We start from the raw sequence: 16,251 nt of genomic DNA, 5'->3' as shown, positions 1-16,251 counted from the left end.
GTGTACTGTTAAGGGACATGGCTTGGTCTTTTGATTTCCCTTAATCTACACTGTGGGTTCTTTCTAGGTGAAAGTGGATCTGGAGAGAAACTGTAACACACTTAAGCCAGTAGCTGATCTCTTTTCTATGTAGCTGAGCAGGGAACAGAGTTTGATTGTTCTGGGCTTTCCTCTAGCCGGCAGATCCTGGGTTTTGAACCGCAAGTACTCAGAGCTTGAAGGCAGGAACAGCATGCTTCACTTGAGTGCAGGTGGAACTAAGAGAAAGCCCAAGAACCAAAATTAGCTTGATTTTTTTGTGATTGAGAACTTTGGTAATACCATGCTTTTCTGCCAAGAGCCGCCTTTAGCTTTTCTGTGTTTTCTAGGGTAAGATTAAATTCTTCATGCTGTTTTAGGCCTCTTTATCTTTCCGTGGGCCCATTCCCTTAACCTGGAATATTTGTGTTCCCTGTCCCCCATTTCTTCTCAAAAATGAGCAATAGGGAAAAAGGTTCTTACTACTTTTTTTCAGGTAAATCTCACTTACTCTGTAAAACTTATATTCTCATCTCCTTCAAGATACTTTACCTGAACACCCCTTCCCCCCCCAAAAAAGTTTAATTAGATCACAGCTTGGCAAAAGTTTTCTGGAAAGGGCCGGATACTAAATTAGTCTTTGTTTACCATATATTGTCTGTTATGTATTCACCTCTGCTGTTGTAGTGAAAAGTAGCCATAGGCAGTAGATAAGCCAATAAAACAATTTATTTATAAAAATAGATGGCAAGTGAGAGTAGATTTGGCCTGTGGGCTCTTCCATGACCCCCTGATTTATTAGATCTCTATGACTGTATATAGTGGTTTAACTTAAAATGTTTTTGACAGAGTGCATGTCCCAGATAGTACCTTCTGACTTACTTGCCTGCCTCACTCACCACATCATTAACTCTCCAGGGGCAGGGAACATGTATTAATATGACTTTGTATTTTCAGCTGTGAGCATGGAACCTGACAAATAGTAGACGTTAAGTGTTTATTGAACATACAAGGTAACCCTGTGTCCTTGGACTAACCACTTTAATCCCCTGTTAGAGAGCGATTTGGGGAGACTCTAAGTAAGTGGGAGAATTGTATATATTTTCCTGAAGGAGTCTGGCACTTTTTCTTTTCCTTCATGTTTTCTAACTACCAGAGGTCCTTATTTTACCAATTTCTGCCTTCTGTTGGACCTGTTAGGCTGTTCTGTCAGTAGTCCTCTCTGGACCTACTGAAATACACCTTTTTCCTTTGGGGCTTTGAGGAGATCTAGCTCACAGTTTATGTTGTCCTGTTAAGATGGTAAAACTATTTTATTACGAATTTTCGAAGGATTCAAGGCAGTGCATTTGAAAGCAACATCTTTCCTAGGAATTGACAGCGCCACTGATGGTGTTTCTGTTCAAAGACATAGTGTTTCTCCTCAGATTGTTTTTGAAGGACAGGATGTGGGCTAAGGGTGTAGAACATTTTCCCTTTATAATGACTTTTGACTTCTTAGTTTTGGAGACCTTGTTTTTTTTTTTTTTAAAGATTTTATTTATTTATTTGACAGAGAACACAAGTAGGCAGAAAGGCAGGCAGAGAGAGAGGGGGAAGCAGGCTCCCCACTGAGCAGCGAGCCTGATGTGGGGCTCGATCCCAGGACGCTGGGATCATGACCTGAGCCGAAGGCAGAGGCTTTACCCACTGAGCTACCCAGGTGCCCCCAGACCTTAATGTTTTTGATCAAGCTTTTATGATTTACTCTTGTTTTTAAAGCCAGTAATCCAAATCTTTTCCTTTCTTTTTTTTTTTTTTTTAAAGATTTTATTTATTTATTTATTTGACAGAGAGAGATACAAGTAGGCAGAGAGGCAAGCAGAGAGAGAGAGAGGAGGAAGCAGGCTCCCTGCTAAGCAGAAAGCCCGATATGGGACTCGATCCCAGGACCCTGAGATCATGACCTGAGCCGAAGGCAGCGGCTTAACCCACTGAGCCACCCAGGCGCCCCAAATCTTTTCCTTTCTTAAATAAACCCAATCTTTAACCTTCAATAGAAGTATCAAGATGTGATTTTACTTTTAAGTATTTTTCTAGGAGAAATACCAGTCTGTTTTTTCATTTCCCAACTCACTGTCAATTCATTTTTGTAGCTGATTTCCAAGATTATATATTAGGTCGAGATAATTCATCAAAAATTCTTAGTTGTTTCCTTTTTGACTTATTTCTTTGTAAATTGGTACTTCAAATTCTGCAGTGCTTTTAGTAATTATTATTATTTTTTTAATTGTAAATTCCCCTCCCTCTGTTTTTTTCTTTTTTTAAACTTAAGCTCTATGCCCCACATGGTCATGATCCAAAGATCAAGAGCTGCTTGCTCTTTCGACTGAGCCAGCCAGCTTTCCCTGCCCAAAATATTTTTTTATGTTTTCTGGGAATGTATTTTCTAGTTCTGCCAGTAGAAATAGCACCTGAGCTACATACGTAATTTAAATTTCTCTAGTAGCCATGTTAAAAAAAAAAAAAGAAACATTAAAGTAATTTTAATGATATATTTTATTTGACCTGATACATCCAAAATAATACAGTTTCAACATCTAATCAGAATAAAGGATTATTTATGGGAAATTTTACATTCCTTATTTTTTGTAGTACTTTTTTATTATTATAATTGACACTCAGTATTACATTAGTTTCAGGTATACAACAGTGATTTGACAACTCTCTATATTCTCACCACAAAGGTAGTTACCATCTGTCACCATACATGCTGTTACAGTACCCTTGACTACATTCCCTGCACTGTACCATTTATCTCCATGACTTACTCATTCCATAACTGGAAGCCTGTACCCCCCAGTTCCCTCTACCCTTTCTGCCCATCCCTCCAGCTCCCTCCCCTCTGACAATCACCAGTTTGTTCTCTTTATTTATGGGTCTGTTTCTGCTTTGTTTATGTTTATGTGGTACTGCCTTTGAAGTCTATTTTGTAGTTTATACATGTTGTACACTGCAGCCTATATCAGTTCAGAATGAATGGCCACATTTCAGGTGCTTAATATTGACATGTGGCTAGTGACTGCTGTGTTGGACAGGTAGACTATGTCATTTGTTTGATAGGTAAGTGTCATAAGTTGAGCTTATTACTGAGAAAATATCAGTGCACTGATACAGGGTTGGTTACTGGAAGGTTGCAAAGTGAAGTCTATGTAGTTACCAAAATACGGCAAAATAAGGTTTATATACTAGTGTTTGTGAGGCCAAAAATATATTTTCTTCATTTTACTTTATCTTGCTTGACATTATTGCCAGATATCATTCAGCTTTATAATTACCAAGTTTAAATATTTGTTCTTTATAAAATTTTACTTTTTATTTTATTGTTTTTAAAGATTTTATTTATGTATTTGACAGAGAGAGACACAGTGAGGGAGGGAACATAAGCAGGGGAGTGGAAGAGGGAAAAACAGGCTTCCTGCTGAGCAGGGAGCCCTATGTGGGGCTCGATCCCAGGATCATGACCAATCTGAAGGCATATGCTTAATGACGGAGCTACCCAGGCTCCCCTCTTTTTTTTTTTTTTCCTTAAGATTTTATTTATTTGACAGAGAGAGATCACAAGTAGGCAGAGAGGCAGGCAGAGAGAGAGAGGGGGAAGCAGGCTCCCTGCTGAGCAGAGAGCCTGATGTGGGGCTCGATCCCAGGACCCTGGGATCATGACTTGGGCTGAAAGCAGAGGCTTTAACCCACTGAGCCACCCAGGTGCCCCTCAGGCTCCCCTCTTTACAAAATTTTATTTTATTTTATTTATTTATTTTTTTTCCAAAGGTTTCTTTTTTTTTTTTTTTTTTTTTTTAAATATTTTATTTATTTATTTGACAGAGAGAGATCACAAGTAGGCAGAGAGACAGGCAGAGAGAGAAGGAGGAGGAAGCAGGCTCCCCGCTGAGCAGAGAGCCCAATGCGGGACTCGATCCCAGGACCCTGAGATCATGACCTGAGCCGAAGGCAGCGGCTTAACCCACTGAGCCACCCAGGTGCCCTCTTTACAAAATTTTAAATTATACCTAGGTTTTTAGTATATTCAACAATGATAAACTAAAATTTGTCCATTTTATTTGATAGTTGTTTCCTCAAGAAATTTACTAGGAATTTTATTTTATTTTTAGCTAAGTCTTAATGATACAGAAAAAATAAACATTCATGAGATTCTTTTGTCTTTTTACTTACAGGTTTCTATGATTAGAGATATTCGAGAGAGGGAGATTCGGATCTATACAGATGCAGGCCGTATTTGCAGGCCACTTCTGATTGTAGAAAAACAAAAGCTACTTTTGAAGAAGAGACATATTGATCAATTGAAAGAGAGAGAATATAACAACTACAGGTAAGAACATGGAGTGAGAAAAAATTGAGTACAATTCACACACCATAAATTTAACCATTTGAAAGTATTACAGTTCATTGGTTTTTAGTATATTCATAAGATTGTGCATCAATCACTACTACCAAATTCCTGAACATTTTCATTGCCCCCAAAAAGACACTCTTAGCAGTCACATTTGTGTTTCTTAATTTTGTCCTCACGTAAGGGGCTTATAGGGTTTTAAGAATAAAAGTCTTTATGACCTGTTAAAATGTAATAAGTAACATATAAGTTATATATATGTAATATGTAATACGGATAATAGTAAATAAAAATTTTAATAAAAGGATGAACCTGTTTTAAAACTTCTTTTTAATACTTAAATGTATATTTTTTATAAAAAGATTTCAAACAACATATATAATAAAAAACACATAAAAGCCCCCAATTCATATTTTCCTCTTAAAAAGTAACTCATATCTATATATCCACAAATAATTTCCTTTATTTATTTAAAAAGATTTTATAATCTCTATACCAGTGTGGAGCTTGGACTCATAATCCCAGTATCAAGAGTTGCATGCTCCTGTGACAGAGCTGGCCAGGTGCCCCCAAATAGTTCAAAGAAAGGACAAAACAAGACAAACTAGTAGTATTTATAGGACCACACTTCATGTGTATTGTTTAGTAACTTGCTTTTTTTTTTTCCCCACTATTAATAATATACTTATTTTGGAACTCTTTTCTGTATTTGTACATGTAGATACAGGAATACTCTTTGTTAAGTAGTAAGTTTAGTTAAAATACTTAAGTAAGTAAGGAAATAAGGTGAATTTTATTTTAGTTGGCAGGATCTTGTGGCCAGTGGGGTAGTAGAATATATTGATACCCTGGAAGAAGAAACAGTGATGCTTGCCATGACTCCAGATGATTTACAGGAGAAAGAAGTAGCTTATTGTTCCACATATACACACTGCGAGATCCACCCGTCAATGATACTTGGTGTCTGTGCATCTATTATTCCCTTTCCTGATCATAACCAGGTTGGTAGCAGTTTTTAACTTCTGGTTCGTGAGGAATTGGGAGAAGTAGAAAAAATTAGATTAATCTGTAGTTTTTCTTGAAAGGGTGGTGATGAAAAGGACTGTGAATTCCTACAAAATATGCGTATAATATACTTACTATTTCACTGTTAGGAGCCATAGTTGATTTTTCCAAATGTTCATTTACCTTTCAGAAAAAAGCACAACCTTTTCCAACCATACTCCTGATATATGTAGTACCCTGTGAAGATTGTTCCTTTAGAAGTAGTTAAATTTTCATTGATTCTGCTTTTCATTTCTACATTTAGTCCCCTAGAAACACATATCAGTCTGCTATGGGTAAGCAGGCTATGGGAGTTTATATCACCAACTTCCATGTTCGTATGGATACACTGGCCCATGTTCTGTATTATCCTCAAAAACCACTTGTGACTACACGGTCTATGGAATATCTAAGATTTCGGGAGCTGCCAGCAGGTATGTTCAGTTTTGGTCTTTAGTTTTTTAAGATTGTGTCATGCTTGGCACTTTTCTGGGTGCTTGGGAGGGTTAATAAAATACATATGACAGAGCATTTCTTCTCTCAGAATTTATAATGTGGGAAACAACACAAATAATAAAGAGGTAGATATGCGGAAAGTGTTATGATGAGGTACAGGAAATGATTGACTCCTAATGGAAATCTAGAGCCAGTTTCACAGGGGAGGTGGCATTTTAGACCAGTGTCAAGTTGATGAAAGGGTATTTGGATTTGAGAGATGGGATGAGGAAGGGCTTGGATGCATGCGTGTATGAGATACGGGAATGGCAGTAGTCCTGGCACTTTAGTGTGACTGGAGTGGAAGTGCGGGAGTCTCTCATAGTGCGGAGAGACCAGGTTGAATTTGGAGAATGAAGACGCATCCAGCCTTTTGTAGCAAGGAAGTAGTGCAATTAGAGATTTATTTTAGGACTGTCATTCTGCCAGCTGATACAGATTGTAGTCAGGTATGGTATTGGAAGGAGATAATTTAGAGGTTTTTGCAATGGTCTAAGTTAGGAATTGGTAAGGTCCTTAAGAAAGAAGAGTAGGGGATAAATGCCTGTTGGAATACCCTCGATTAATTGGATGTGGAGTGATGAAGGTAGGGAAGATAGGAATTGGAAATCTTGTTAGTATTTGTGGCTTGGGTGATCAAGAAGATAGGGGGTACTCTTCATAAGATTGGGAGCACATTAGAAGGAAGATGTTTTAGATGTAAGATACAAAAAAAATGCCTTTTTTTTTTTTCTTAAAGATTTTATTTATTTGAGAGAAAGAGTGAGAGAGCATGAGAGGGGAGAATGCCAGAGGGAGAAGCAGACTTCCTGTGGAGCTGGCAGCCTCATGAGGGACTCCATCCTGGGACTTGATCCTGGGACTTTGGGATCATGACTAAGCTGAAGGCAGTTGCTTAAGCAACTGAGCCACCCAGGTGCCCCAAAAATTCAGTTTTCATTGTGTTGATTTTGAATTGTTGCCATAGCTAAGATTTTTTTTAAAAGATTATTTATTTGAGGGAGAGTGAGAGCATGCACACAGGAGCAGAAGGGAGGGGCAGAAGCAGAGGGAGAGGAAGAAGCAGATTCCCTGAGGGGTGGGGTAGGGGGTGCTGGATCCCAGGACCCCAAAATCATGACCTGAGCTGAAAGCAGACACAACCGACTGACTCACCCCCGTGCCCCAGAAAAGATTTTCTTTCTTTCTTTCTTTCTTTTTTTTTTTTTAAGTATGTTTAGTTTTTAGGTTTTTTTTTTTGTTGTTGTTTTTTAGAGATTTTATCATCAGAGAGAGAGAGAATGAGCTGGGAGAGGAGCAGAGGGAGAGAGAGAGAAGCAGACTCCCCACTGAGCAGGGAACCTAATGCAGGACTTGATCCCAGGATCCTGGGATCATGACCTGAGCCAAAGGAAGATGCTTAAACTACCGAGCCACCCAGGTGCCTCCAGAAAAGATTTTCTAATAGTTATAAATGTGGTTTGGAAGCAGGTCACATCTAGAGCCGTGAAGTTTATTAGTGTTAAGTATAGGATACCATGAGAATGGCTGAGGGAAATTTGCCAGAGACAGAACTTTAGCCACCAGAAAAAGAAATGAGAAGAGATTAGAGATGTAGCTGATGAGGAGAATCAGGAATTTTCAGGAGGAGATTCTTAAGGAGACTGGACAACAGGTAAAAAAGTCTGAAGGGTAGAGAAGCATTGAATGTTAAAGGAAGCAGCATAGTTCTTTGGTATAACTGTTTTCTTACCTTATTCATAGGATTTTGGCTTTAACTGTGGGTAATGTGATCTATTTAGAACTTGCTTAGTAAATAGTGGCCTTAAATTATTAACTATACTAAGGGATCTAACATTTTGATAGCATATTCTCATAGGTTGGAATGATTTATTTTCAGTCCTCCACAAGGGGTTACTCTTGTCTAGGAAAACAGTCTGTTAGATGCCTACAATATGCTCCTATCTTTGGGGGATGCTTGCACTGCTGGGTTTTCTTCAACATTTATATAGTGATTTCTTTATGGCTAGAGAAAAAAAGAAATAAGGTAAAGGATTAGATTTGAGGTGAAATCTTTTGATACTGGTATGAAGTGGTGAAGTCATGGCTGGTGGGGACTACACATGCCTTTTGGTTCTGTTGTGGCTTCATGCCTTAATCATAGTATCTATTCTAAAAACTGTATTTTGAGGTAATTTCAAACTGATAGAAGAGTTGTGAGACTAGTGCAAAGAACTCCTGTATACCCTCCATCCACATTTCCCAGTTCACGTTTTACCACATTTGCCTTATTCTTCCCCTTCCTCTTCCTGAACCATTAGAAAGTAAGTTGTAGACATGAAGCCACATCACTTTTTAATTCTTCAGTGAATCTTTCCTAAAAACAAGGCCATTCTCCGCAATACCACAGTCAAAATCAGGAGCTTAGCTTTGATCTCCATCTAGTGAACAATCCCTAGTTCAGATTTTGCCAGTTGTCCTGATAATGTCCTTCATGGGTCTAGGATCTAATCCAGGATTGTGCAGTGCATTTAGTTGTATGTCTCTTTAGTCTCCTCAGGGTGGAGCAGTTCTTTTGCTTTTCCTTGTCTCTCATTTTGAAGCATTTAGGCAAGTTCTACTTTGGACCTTGTCTCTGTTTCCCCATGATTATATTCAGGGTATGAATTTTTGGCAGGACTAGTGTAGAAATAATGCTGTATTCTCTTTGCATCCTATCAGGAGGCACATGCTGTCTATATGTGCCATTAGTAGTGACTTTTAACGTTTATCATATGATTAAGATGGTGTCTAAATAGATTTCTCCATTTTTTGTTAATTATTAGTATTTTGTACTAAGTCATAGTAAATCTTTTGTGAAGAGATACTTTGAGACGATGTAAATATCCTGTTCCTTGACAAACTTTCAGCCATTAGTTTAGCAGGATGATTTTTGCCAAATGGCGATTTTCTAATTCCATCATTCATTCCATTTTGATGCTAAAATTGCCCCAGATTTTCCAGTGGGAACACCTTCAAGATGACTCCTGATAGGTCCATCATCTTTCTTTATGTACTTGTATTTTGTGCTTTCCTTAACCGTGGAATCAGCCATTGCTCCTTTCAGCGAAGGATAGTGTGGGTGCTAAGTGTGCTTCTTTCTATTAGGATATCATCATTTCTAGGTCCTCTCAGCGGATAACCGAGGAAAATATGTATGCACATACTGCCCCCCTGCCATTTTGCCTATTTTTGTGACTGTATGTCAGAGGCAATGTGAGTTCACACTAATACCCTCATTGTAGTCCAACACTAGAGTGTTTATTTTAGAACTCCCATTTTCTGATAAGGAGAAATCTGGCTCCCACTGACCTCATTTTTTGGTACTTCTTGGTTCACTCTGTTGATGTAACCAATCTCCCGACCTCCTGGCTGAATTATTGCCCCTGGCCTTGTCTTACGTGCCATCTTCATTGGCTAGATTCTGAGCCCTGACTGAGGGGTTGGAGCTAATCATGTTACGTTAAGGAATGACTTTTTTGATGAGTATCATTCCTGTTTCTGTAGTGTACTATTACCGTGGTTGACATCTTCTGGGAGCAAAAATCCTTGTGACAGAATTTCATGTTAAAGTGTGTCTAGGGACTTAGCACGTCCTCAGTGCTGAGCTGCGGTTTGACGTGCGTGAGAGCAAAGTGGCAGGAAGGGGTGACCCTGGCTGACAGGTGGGCTGTAGTCCTAGATTTCAGATTTTTATAGTCCTTTAGCTGACAGATACTTTCTTTTTTCTTTTCTTTCTTTTAAAGATTTATTTATTTATTTTAGAGAGTGAGTTGTGGGGACAGGGAGAGAGAATCCTGAAGCAGACTCCCTGCTGAGTTTGGAGCCAGATTTAAGGGTCCGTCCCAGGACTTTGAGATCATGACCTGAGCTGAAATCAGGAGTTGGCTGCTCAACCAACTGAGCTACCCAGGCGCTCCACAGCTCACAGATACTTTTATTTGAAGTTACTTGTATTTATTGGGCATTGAGTTTGTGTGAAACACCATCCAAGGTGCTTTACACATGTTACTTTTAAGCATCATAAAAGCATTTTGATATTTTTTTCACCTGCAAATTGAGAATAATAATAGTACCTACCTCATAAAGTTTTTGTGATGACTAAATGACTAAATCTATTTAAAGCCCATGGCTTAGTGCCTGGCAATTAGTATGGGAGGAATAAATGTTAACTGATTATGAATATTGGTGGTGGTATCATCTCTGATTTACAGCTGTGGAGACAGGAGCCGAAAAGTTATTGCCCAAAGTTATACAACTTAAGAAATAGAAGTCTAGAATTCAAGGCTCTGGCCTCTGTTTTTCCTTTTTGACCAAATGTTGACCTTTTCTCCTCTCTCTCTTTCTTGTTCCTTTTCCTCTTCATTACATTGCATCTTGATTTGGGGCTTTTAAGAAAAAACTATAAGAAGCATAATTAAGAAGTTCCTGTTTTTAGATAAATTTGGCTGATCTCAGACTTGCCCAGATACCTTGGGTAAAGGTTCTAGGAAGGAAGGGACTGCCTCCTGGGCTGTAGTTGATGGAGCACACAGATGTGGGTGATCCAGGAATTGTCACACAAGAGACAGGAAAGCCTCACAAGGCCAAGACAGTTGAGCACCTATAGGCTGCATCACCTGGATAGAGGTGCGGGGCATAGGTGGTGCTCCACCACAACGTGAGGACATGCTGGGGAAGTCTTGCCTGTTCCACGTATCACAGATGTGATATATACCCTACTCCTGACTTCCTTAGTGGGAGCATATCACATCACCCAGGAGCCCAAGATTTCTGCAAATGTCCACCTTTCAGAGCCTCCCTTGCCTTCAGGAACCTGCATCTTTATGTATTTTCCCCTTGTATTATGCTGCCTGATCATTTGTAAAACTTAAAATTCTTCTAGTTCTCTCAAAGAATCCACATGAAATGATGGTGACCAGTGTGGGTGCTACTAAGATTTCATGGAGGAAATCATTTAGATTTCAGGAGGAGTTTTCATTGCATACCCGAAGAGTGACTATTTATTAGACTTTTCTGATTCTCTGAAGGCCTTCCCTGCTACGAGGGTTTTATCCACTTGTGTCCACTTCCCCAATACTGCCCTTTCCTTGTAGAATTTCACACTCCAAGCAGAGCACTTTAGCTCCAACTTTAAATACACAAACCCATCAAGGTCCTCAGAAGAACAAATGCCCTCTTGTTAGTATGATTCTTCTTTTGAAGAGAGCAGTCATGGTTATATTTAGCACAAAGTACTTAGTGTTATCTTTTAATTAGGGCTTGCAGCCTTAGACTCCTGTAGCATTAGGCAGATTAGAGAGAGGTGTGCCTTTCCACTGGGGTTAGCTCTATTCAGCTTCAGCTATGACTGTGATGTGTGTAAGTGAGCCCAATGATGCCAGATCTGATTTTTCAAGAAAAGTTTGAATTCTGAGCTTTGTAAATTTATTTTTAAGGTGTTAGAAATAAATTCAAGTTAATAACAAAACTCTCGGGGCACCTGGTTGACTTAGTTGGAGGAACATGCAACTCTTGATCCCAGGGTTGTGAGTTTGAGTCTCCTGTTGGGTGGAGATATTAAATATTTAAACAACAAAAAAAAAGGAGTGGCAAGATTGAAACCATGGAAGTTATGGAAGACAGGAAGAGGTGGAAAAGGAGAGGACTTTTGTAACTTTTGATGATCATGATACAGTTAACATAATTGCTACACTATAGTACACATAAATGCCACACTATTAACAGGCATGATTGTGAAGTGGAAAAGGCATTTTCTAAGCAAGAAATGTAGTGTGCTGGATCACAAAGAGGTCGTAGAGGTGGATGTGGCTACTTCATAGATGATGGAGGAAACTTCAGTGGGAGAGGAGGCTGCGGTGTGGCAGCAGAGATGTTGTAGAGGTAGTGGTGACGATGGCGGTGCTCTTGGTTATAGCAGTAGAGGAGGTTGTGTGGGCCCGGGATGTGGACACCAGGGACGTGCATGTGGTGGTGGTGGTGGAAATGGTGGTTACGGTGAAGAAGGAAATTTTTTAAGATTTTATTTATCAGAGAGAGCGTGAAGCAGAGGGAGAGGGAGAAGCAGACTCTCCGCTGAGCAGGGAACCGGATGCAGAACTTGATCGCAGAACCCTGAGATCATGACCTGAGCCAAAGGCAGATGCTTAACTGACTGAGCCAGCCAGGCGCTCCTGAAGGGGGGATTTGGAAGAGTTAACTATGGTGGTGGTAGGAACTATGCTGATTTTGGAATTTACAGTGGACAGCAGCAGTCACATTGTGGACCCATGAAGGGGGGCAGTTTTGATGGAAGAAGCCGTGGTAGCCCCTCGGTAGTGGTTCTAGATCTGGTGGTGGAAGTGGTGGATATGGTAGCACAAGGTTCTGAAGTAACTCAGAAGAACAGGGCTACAGTGCTTAGCAGGGAGAGAGCAAGTTGTCAGAAAAACTGCGGGTTACTTTGCGAGTCATCCCGAATGCATTAAAGGAATGTAAAAATCTGTCGCAGGAGGAATGATAATCCATGGTCAGAAAAGTTACTGCAGCTTAGATAGGAAACCTTTCTTGTTCAGGACCGCCACAGCCACAGTTTGCAAAACGTGCAGCTATTGCTTAAAGTAAGGTAGTGTCAATTAGATGTACGTTCCTCTTTTTTTTTTTTTTAAAGATTTTAAGTAATCTCTACACCCAACATGGGGCTCGGACTCATGACCCTGAAATCAAGTCGCTTGTTCTACTGATTGAGCCACCCAGGTTCCCCTAGATGTACATTCCTGGGGTCTTATGTCTTGTAGCTTTGCCTTTTTCTTTTTCTTTTCATTATATCAGGTACATTGCTTCGTAAATGGTGGAAGTGGTACAAGGAATAACAAACTTCAGGAATCTTTAACTTTTCAAAAATAAATAAACAAAAGAAAGGAACAATTTTATTCTTTCCCAGATGAGGCTTTAATATATGCTCTTATGTGCACTACAGGTATCAACTCCATTGTGGCCATTGCATCGTACACGGGATATAACCAAGAAGACTCTGTTATCATGAATCGTTCAGCTGTAGACAGAGGCTTTTTCAGGTCAGCTGTTTACAGTAGTTGTTGAAACACAGATACAGTGCAAACAGTAATAATAAAAAAAACCTTTTTTTTTCTTTAAAAAAAAAAGAAAAAAGAAAAAAAAAGTTCTTTAAAAATAGATTTGACTTGTATGTATCCAAACCTTTTTGGTGGTTTTGAAGGTCAGGCTGGAGGAAGTTTTGATCTGACAACAGAGAGATTTTTCTTTTAAGATATTTATTCTTTTGCCTCCATTCATGATGCTTTCTGGAAATCTGACAGGCACATACTGTTCTGTAGGTATGTGTATGGAGTTTAGTGTGGTGAAATCAATGCCTTACTCCAGAAAACAGGAGGCCTGGTTAATGGTCATGAATGACTGAAGACACAGGTCTTGTGTCTCAGGATTTTCAGATGCTACTATTGTGAGGTCCTCACCCCCACTCTTTTTTGCTAAGCAAATACATGTTTGCATTTAGATAATATGGAAATGTCTAAAACCTATTAATCTTAGGACCCATAAATAACTATTAAAATTACAGTGGGTTTAAAAAAAAATTACAGTGGGTTTTTTTTCCCCAAACTTTTTTTATTATGCTCAGGTTTTTTTTTTTGTTTTTTTTTTTTTTAATTTTTATGCTCAGTTTTTTTGACAGTCTCAAATACATAACATGTGAAGATTGGTTAAAAACTGGAAATTTAAAAAAAAAAAAAAGGAAATTTAGAAGATTTTTTTTTTTTAATGTATTTATTTGACAGAGACAGATCACGAGCAGGCAGGCAGAGAGAGAGAGAGAGGAGGAAGCAGGTCCCCCGCTGAGCAGAGAGCCCGACACGGGACTTGATCCCAGGACCCTGAGATCATGACCCAAGCCGAAGGCAGAGGCTTTAACCCACTGAGCCACCCAAGCGCCCCGATGGGTTTTTTTGGTATAGTGTTAGGATAGCACTAGGACCAGAAGGTGGGCATGATAGCTTACTACCATAAACTTCTCACGAGAAATATTGGAGCAGATCCTGAGTGACCATCTCTGAACAGTATTATGGAAGGGGTTCTTATTTTAGGTAGGAGGTTGCAGTTAGTGATCTCACGTCTTTGCTCTTCTCATATAATCTAGCAGTGTTAAGATTACAGGTCAAATGCTAGTATGTGTGGCCCATGTAACAGCATTTAAGACTTAACTTTGACTCTTAATACAGTAAACTCTTGTCCTAGATTCGTGGTTTAAATTGTCTCCCAAATATCAGTAAAACGAAAATTGTCAGTATGTTCTAAGCTCTTTCATAAAAGTAAAATATAAGTTACCTTTACAACCATGTGTTTTTAGGTCTGTCTTCTATCGATCATACAAAGAACAGGAATCTAAAAAAGGATTTGATCAAGAAGAAGTTTTTGAGAAGCCAACTCGTGAAACATGCCAGGGTAAGTGATACATTTAAATTATGGAATTTAAAGTCAACATAGCATGGTTTTCCTAATTAATACCTCTCCCTGCCCCGTCACATGGGAGTGTGTTTCATGTTATGCAGGGTTCATATGTAAGATAATGTCTTCGCAGATAGGAGTTGGCTTGTTAAGGTCCACCTTGGTAGATCCTGCATTGAAGAGGAGATCACAGAAGTCATGTAATTTCATGGGTTACACTGCAACCCATTTTATGTGTACTCTGAACTCTGCCTCAGTTTATGTGTTTGCATGGGAACTCCCTCCCTCTCCACATTGTAGTGTGACCATATTTTTCTAGCCACAATATTCATATACACTTAACAGGTAAACAGAGGTCATACCTGGCACTTTTGTTTCTTCTAGAAAACTCAAACTTAACTATGTAGTCACAATTTTCACAGACACTTAAACTGTATGCAGCGGGATGGATGGGACATGCCAGGGAAACTCTGTCTGCTACAGTTCGGACTTCTGATGGTATCGTGTGAAGTAAAATGTGTTTTGTTTTTAAGTCATCTTACTATTACTCCATTTTCTGTGAGTTGTTCTGTGTAGTAGTGAATTGATGTCCAGTACAGTTAAGTTTACATACGATGAAATTCAAAATTTCTGTGAGGATATGTGTAGAGGGCATATTGTTTTTCTTTTTAAGATTTATTTATTTAGGGGCGCCTGGGTGGCTCAGTGGGTTAAGGCCTCTGCCTTCGGCTCGGATCATGATCTCGGGGTCCTGGGATCCAGCCCCGTATCGGGCTCTCTGCTCAGCGGGGAGCCTGCTTCCCTCTCTCTCTCTCTCTCTGCCTGCCTCTCTGCCTAATTGTGGTCTCTGTATGTCAAATAAATGAATAAAATCTTTAGGGGGGAAAAAAAAAGATTTATTTATTTATTTCACTGAGAGGGAGTGAGCGCAGGAGGGAGGGATAGAAGAGGGAGAAAGAAACCCAAGCAGACTCTCCACAGAGCAGGACTCAGGGCTTCATCTCATGACCCTGAGATCACAACTGAGGTGAAACCAAGAGTCAGATGCTTAACAAGTGCCACCCAGGCCCTCCGAGGGCATATTCTTTTTCACGTAAGAGATCAGAAGATGGCAACACCTGTATCCAAAACCAGCCAGCATATAAATAATCTGATTTTCCAGTGCTCAGTCCAGTGGGTTTTTTTTTTTTTTTTTTAAGAATTCAGAATAGTTTGTAGTATTTAGAATTGAGAGCATTTTATTATTACTACACGTGGTTCATGGGGTTAAAGATTCCTATGAATTTCTCTCTGACTTGGAACTGATATATATTTGGTTTTAATCTTTTGGAGGGATTATGTGACTTTTATTTGAGAGCATGTGTACGCACAAGTGGGTGTGGGAGGTGGAGGGCACAGGAGAGGCAGACTCCCCACTGAGCTGGGAGCCTGGTGCAGGGCTCGATCTGCCCCCGGCTGAAGGCCAGTGCTTAACCGACTGAACCATCCAGATGGCCTGGATTAAGTGACATTTTAAATACTTTATATAGTAGTACCATTTTGGAAAATTCCATGTCTGTTTTTTCCTAGGTATGAGGCATGCCATTTATGACAAGCTGGACGATGATGGTTTGATAGCTCCTGGAGTCCGTGTATCAGGAGATGATGTTATTATAGGCAAAACAGTCACCTTGCCTGAAAATGAAGATGAATTGGAGGGCACTAATAGACGCTACACCAAGAGAGATTGTAGCACATTCCTGAGAACCAGTGAGACAGGCATTGTGGATCAAGTTATGGTAACTCTCAACCAGGAAGGATATAAATTTTGTAAGATAAGGGTGAGT

At 39.5% G+C, this 16,251-nt stretch overlaps 1 protein-coding gene across 1 annotated transcript in view; it reads left to right on the top strand.

Annotated features, from left to right (window-relative positions):
* Positions 1 to 16,251, top strand: part of POLR2B (RNA polymerase II subunit B) — a 45,399-nt gene that overhangs the window by 22,494 nt on the left and 6,654 nt on the right. The window contains exons 15-20 of the mRNA XM_044226219.1: positions 4,233 to 4,387; positions 5,211 to 5,409; positions 5,718 to 5,886; positions 12,924 to 13,020; positions 14,328 to 14,422; positions 15,995 to 16,245. Of these exons, the coding sequence (XP_044082154.1) occupies positions 4,233 to 4,387; positions 5,211 to 5,409; positions 5,718 to 5,886; positions 12,924 to 13,020; positions 14,328 to 14,422; positions 15,995 to 16,245 (966 nt within the window). The remainder of the gene's footprint in view (positions 1 to 4,232; positions 4,388 to 5,210; positions 5,410 to 5,717; positions 5,887 to 12,923; positions 13,021 to 14,327; positions 14,423 to 15,994; positions 16,246 to 16,251) is intronic.

Source organism: Neovison vison, chromosome 11 (genome assembly GCF_020171115.1).
Source record: "Neovison vison isolate M4711 chromosome 11, ASM_NN_V1, whole genome shotgun sequence".
Classification (NCBI taxonomy): Eukaryota; Metazoa; Chordata; class Mammalia; order Carnivora; family Mustelidae; genus Neogale; species Neogale vison.
Note: the sequence above shows the minus strand (reverse complement) of the source record. Positions and strands in the feature narration are given on the sequence as shown.